The sequence below is a fragment of the Helobdella robusta genome (genome assembly GCF_000326865.2).
Source record: "Helobdella robusta unplaced genomic scaffold HELROscaffold_26, whole genome shotgun sequence".
Classification (NCBI taxonomy): Eukaryota; Metazoa; Annelida; class Clitellata; order Rhynchobdellida; family Glossiphoniidae; genus Helobdella; species Helobdella robusta.
The window spans coordinates 619471-625783 of NW_008704349.1; the positions used below are offsets into that span (position 1 = coordinate 619471).

At 33.9% G+C, this 6313-nt stretch overlaps 1 protein-coding gene across 1 annotated transcript; it reads right to left on the bottom strand.

Annotated features, from left to right (window-relative positions):
• Window positions 1–232: 232 nt before the first annotated feature.
• On the bottom strand, window positions 233–4789 carry HELRODRAFT_185612 (hypothetical protein; the record flags this gene model as incomplete). Its single annotated transcript, XM_009019913.1, has 16 exons — window positions 233–768; window positions 857–986; window positions 1246–1333; window positions 1516–1588; window positions 1811–1928; window positions 2090–2161; window positions 2392–2545; window positions 2667–2786; window positions 3123–3232; window positions 3414–3485; window positions 3695–3782; window positions 3933–3977; window positions 4083–4178; window positions 4266–4438; window positions 4662–4687; window positions 4768–4789. 16 exons carry the CDS (start codon window positions 4784–4786, stop codon window positions 560–562), a joined length of 1593 nt encoding a protein of 530 aa, XP_009018161.1. The 3' UTR covers window positions 233–559.
• Between the last annotated feature and the right edge of the window lie 1524 nt (window positions 4790–6313).

Below are 6313 nucleotides of genomic sequence, written 5' to 3' on the forward strand. Positions count from 1 at the left end.
AGAGTAGAGAAAGAGCGAAAGTAGCTACTCCTTTGGAAACATTTAAAATTGCCACTCAATGAAACAAAACGAAGCAGGGTTCATGCGTTTTCAAATTTCAGAGTACATGCCCGAAGATAAAAAATGAGAGAAAGACGGAGAGAACATAAGAGAGATACAGAGAAAGAAAGAGAAAGAGAGAGAGACAGCAAAGTTAGCATTCCCACATTAGCTTATAAAGTGACAGTGAAAATAAAGGAAGCAGAACTCTATTCGTAGTACGGCTTCATATTTATTCACTCTAAAAACTGATAGAACGAATGAAGGAAATATAAAATTATTGTACGAATGAAAATCGTTTTTCTTTTATACATTTTATATTGAACTGTCTGGAAGGTTATAAAAGCATGGCACTTCCAGCGTGGGCAGAGAATAAAAAATTCTGAAATGATGATCTAACTCTTTTTTGGAGTCAATTAGTCAGTTGTAAACGTCATCATCCATCTCAATCAATCAGCCAGTAAACCAAGCAGCCGTGCAACAGTCAATCAATCAATCAATCAACAAACAAATCAATTAATTAATAAGCATTCTCTTTATAGTAATCTCCACCACCACCATTATTATTATTATTAATATTTCCTTTTCCGCTTTGTCCACCACGTGACTTAGATTCACTTTTAGTGCCCTGTTGACCTTTTGAACTTTTGGGAGGCTTACCTACTGACCTTTTAGGACCGGATGATTTGTCGGGTTGAGGTTTTTTGGCGTTAAAAAATGGATGCACCTCTGTGAATTAGGAATTTAATGAATGAATAAATGAGTGAATGAACGAATGAATGAATAAATGAATGGCTCAATCAATCAACCAACCAACCGTCAATAGGAGCATCAGGGAGATCGATATCGAGCACTTTCGATTTCTTTTTCTTCGGTGGAGAATCCCGGCTGGGATTTCCGGCAGCTGATCCGGAAGATCTTCGCTTCTCTGGAGTCGGAGTGTTGTTCTGTTGTTATATTTTTCAAGGTTTTTATTTTTAGAAATTTACAAAAAAAATCGGAAAAACCCAGGTTTCTTGTGAATCAAAGAAAATAAATATGAATTAATTAATTAACGAAAGGATGAATGAATGAACAAATGAATGAACGAGTGAATGATTGATTTGGCAAATAAATGAAAAACAAATGAATGAACGAATGAATGATTGATTTGGCAAATAAATGAATGAAAAATGAACAAAGGAATATAGATACAACTGCACCCACGTCTCCCCAAGATTCCTCGGCGTCTTCGACCTCAGGTGCAATGGGGAGGTACAAAAGTGCTCTGTCCTCATCATCCTCATCTTCATCGCTGTTCACCACGCCCATCATCATCATTATCTCCATCATTTATCTCGTAACCATATATCATAAGCCAATCTCATTAGCATATCTAATCAAGCAATCAATCTAATCTGCATAATTTGCCTATCTAATTAGCACAATTCATTTAGACCATCTCATTAACATAACTCCTCCCACCAACAAACTAACCTGCTCACGAAGGCAGCTATTGCATCGACGGTCGTAACATCCACATCAACATTCTCCTCCACTGGCCCTACAGCTGTATTCAGCATTATTATTATTATTATTATCACTATTATTATTATTATTATTATTATTATTATTATTATATTATTATTATTAAAAATTAAAAAAGAAACAGAGAGAAATAAAATTGAAAAAACCCGAAAACGCAATTGAAACAAATTTCTCAATTACAACAACCCCAAACATCATCTCAATCATCATCGTCGTCGTCGTCATCCCCATCATCAGTAATGACCTTTGACCTCCTGAACTTCCTTATCCTCGTCGTCAAGGTCGAACTCCGACTCCCTCTCCTCGTATTCAACGTTTTCGTCCAGCTCTTTGAAGTCCGGAGCAAATGCACTCCAGTTTTCCTGAAATTTTTTTTAAATTTTAGAAAAAGGGAAAAAGAAAGAAAGATATTATCATTTTCATCTTAACGAGAGAGAGAGAGAGAGAGAGAGAGAGAGAGAGAGAGAGAGACCATCGAGCGAGTAAAATCATCGCCATCGTCATTTTTTTAACAGCGACTCACCACTTGATTCTGACTCCAGATGGAGACAACACCACTGGATATTGAGGCTATGATGGGCCGGACTGGATGCCACTGAAATTATAAAAGATATAATCATAATAATAAAAATAACTATGATCATAATAATAAGAATAAATATGATCATAATAATAAGAATAAATAATAATTATAATTAATAGCGATAACACAGAATCACATGCAAACGACAGTTTCAAATGAACAATCAATCATATGTCTAACAAACGCTTTAGCAGCAGCCAATAAAAAATCAGGAAACCAACGAAGCCCTGCCCACAGCTAACCACGACATCCAATAGCATTTCTCCTTTCGTTCCTAGCAAGAATTTAACGAGGTTACCACTGACTTTCTCCCAGATGTACAGGGAATGCTGTCGAGAGGAACCGGCCACGATGTACTCACCATCTCCAGAGAAACAACACTTCTTCCAGAGAGATCTGGAGACAGAGAGAGAGAGAGAGAGAGAAAGAAAAAGAGAGAGGGAGAGAGAAATAATTTTTTAACTTTGATAAACTAATCCATCGACCAACCAACCAATCAACCAGCCAGCCAGCCAACCTATTAACGAGATCTTGAAGTTTTTGAATTGGTTCAGGTTCTCCGTTGATTCCACAAGCTATTACCTCATCACTGTCATACACTCTCACCATCCTATCTGCTGAGTTCACTAGGAAGCAACTGAGAAGTTGGTTAGTTAGTTGAATGGTTGCTTAAATGATTGATTGGTTGATCGAATGATTGAGTGGCTATAGTCACTATTTTGATTTCCAACAAACTAGATAACTGTTACTATTACTCTAAAACATTTATTAAATGCCATAAAAATGAAGTGTAATATTTCGATTATCAATCAAACAACTTTAAACTAACCAATCAATTAACTAATCAATCAATCAATCAATCAATCAATCAATCAATCAATCAATCAATCAATCAATCAATCAATCAATCAATCAATCAATCAATCAACTAATCAATCAATCAATCAACTAATCAATCAGTCAATCTACTGACTTTCCCCTTCTAGAAAATTCTATAGACTTGAGTGACGTCGTACTTGAGGCTGTTGTTGAGACTCTGAACGATGCAACTAGCTCCAATGTTTTTGTATCTGCCACTAGGATCTGCCAGTTTATGATATACACATACACACAAGCATACAAACAAAAATATATACAAACAAACATACATACATACATATATACAAACATACATACATACAAATATACAAACAAACATACAAACATACATACAAACAAACAAACAAACAAACAAACAAACAAACAAACAAACAAACAAACATACTTTTCCCTTTGCATTTCCAGTAAAAATATGTTTCCCTCTTCTGTCAAATGAAGCACAAATGTTCATATCACCCTTCGGGAATGAAGGAATGAATAAATGAGTGAATGAATGAATGAATGAATGAATGAGTGAATGAATGAGGATGAATGAATGTATGAATGAGGATGAATGAATGAATGAACGAATGAATGAACGAATGAATGAAAGAATGAATGAACGAATGAATGAATGAATGAATGAATAAACAAGCAATCAATCCATCAACCAGTGAATAAACAAACCTCTTCATCGATGGGCACAAGCCTATGTTTACCATCCAACGCCATAAGTACAGCGGCATGTTTCATAGGAACAACTAAGAACTGATTACTAGCGTTGATGATGATGATGATGATGTTAATGAAGATCATAGTAATCATGTTGTTGCTTGTGATGATGATGATGCTTGCGACGTTGATGATGATGATGATAGGGAGGATGAAAATGAGGATGACGCTGATGGCGATAAAAACTAGTCACCTATCTCTAGGATGGAATTGAACTTTTAAAACTGGAGATGGAAATCTATATTGAATAACCAAAAAAAAACTCCATAAAAATTATACAAGTTTAATGGGTTATAATTATTACATTCAAATATGCAATCAGACAACCAGCCAACCAACCAACCTATAAGATTGATCGCATTCTCCAGATAAGACATCCCAAATTGACACCATACAATCAGTCGAGGCACTCAAAATTTTATGACCTGATCTATTCCAACTGTTAGAAAACAATAAAATAAAATACAATTACAACCATACATCATACAAAATATACACACACACTCACATATATAAGCATACATACCATAGAGAACAGACAGGATGTATATGTGCACTGATGACTTTGGCAATACCCCGAGTCAGGAAATCCCAGATTACGATGCGTCCGTCATTGCATCCTATAGCCAGTAGTGTCCCACGCTTGTTAAACACGCATGTGACGGCCATACTGACGCAATCAAGAACCCCATCAAAATCCTGATTAAATTTATTTTTCATTTGTTTAATTAACATTAAGATAGGGATAGGTTCTTTAAATTGAATGTTAGTAATTTAGAACGTCTTTTTAATGATTCAAAAAGAAACAAAAAATCATTCAAATTATTAATTAGTGAAATTAGGTATTTTTTGAAAATGAAAAATGGGATGGAAATCCAAATGGAATGGATATGATATGAAAAAATGACTGAATTGAACGAACCTCGGGGTAATTTTGTCCGAACGATTCTGTCAAAAATTAATTGAATGAATATTATCATATTTCTTAAAATTAAATAATTAAATAATTAAAAAGAGAAAGCACAAACCAAGCAACTCCAAGTTCATTTTTAAGCTTTTTAATAAAAACAGAAAATGAACGAGGGATAGATTAGCGAATAAAAACCGAATTTTAGATGGATATTAAACAATTATTATTCAGAATTTCCATCATCAAATTATACATTTTCATGCTTAGAAAATTAAATACTACGTAAATCTAGTAAAAAAAACTATTAGTTTAGATTATTACATCAGCGCCACATCAAAATAGTTAAACCATTCATACTTATGCTGCAAACAACTTGGCTTGTTATAATTTAGACTTAGCTCCATTTTTAAATGTAAACATTTTAAATTAAATTGATTAATTAAATAACTAAATAAATTAAGCTTTTGATTTTCAGTGGTGATTTATTTTATTTTGAATGCATTTCAACGTCTATATATTGATATTTTTTACTAGTCAACTGTAGAGTCTGAAGATTTTTATATTTATACTTTTCAGCCATCTAATCTAATCTTATGAATCTCAATAGTACAGTGTTCTTCCACATAATGATAATCTGTCTCTATTCATTGCTATCCTATGTCTGTCTTCATTTATTGCTTGGTCTGACTCTATGTGTCTCAAGCTTAATCCTTCTAAGTTTGATTTAATTTGTTTTAATAAATCTCTCTAAACGCTCTATTACTATTCCTTCTATTATCTTACCTGATTCAGAAACTCCTTAATGTATCTCACAAGTTTTAGTTCTACTATGTCTCTTTCTTCTTAGATTAATAGTGTTGCTAGAAGTTCTTACTTTCATCTACTTTTGCTTTTTCCTGACAATCCTACTCTTCTCCTTGTTACTTTTCTAGTTTTATCTAGGATTGGTTATTGCTCTGCTATGGTCTTTTTGATTCTACACTCTATCCTTTAAAAGTAAAGTTGCTTGTGCCCTTTTCTTTTCCCATACATCTCCATATCTTGTTCTCTTGCACTGGCTACTTATAAAATATAAAATAATTAAAAATTTTTTTTTTTAGATTATTTACTCTTCTGGTCACCTGTAAACTGAATTAAAACATCAAGTCTACAAGAGGAGAAGATCAAGATAAATTTGACAAACTTTGCGAATCTCTACTTTTAAAATCTCTAACTTGCTCATTACTGACTGACTGACTGACCCTAATCTAGTCAAACTGCACCTCACACTGAACACTGATAACAACAACAACTAATTCTGATCTGATCTGGTCTGATAAGGATTTTAAATTAGTTTCAGCATATTAGGCAGTATAATAAAAGTAACAATGATGAATGATGAGAAAGAAGAACTATTGGTGAACCTAGATGACGTGCTGGAAGACAGTAGCTGGGACTACTCGCCACCAGAAGTGGCTCATCTCATATCAACAACAACATCTCAAACAACAACAAATAATCACTACCCAGTTCTCGATTCTTCATTTCTATCTTTAGATGCACCCTTACTATCTGCAGAATACATTCCTTTGAAAAAGTCCACATCAACCACTATGGCAAACATCACTAAAAAGACAAAAGAAAACACACCATTGTTAGGGGGGTCCAGCAATCCGGACCCTAAT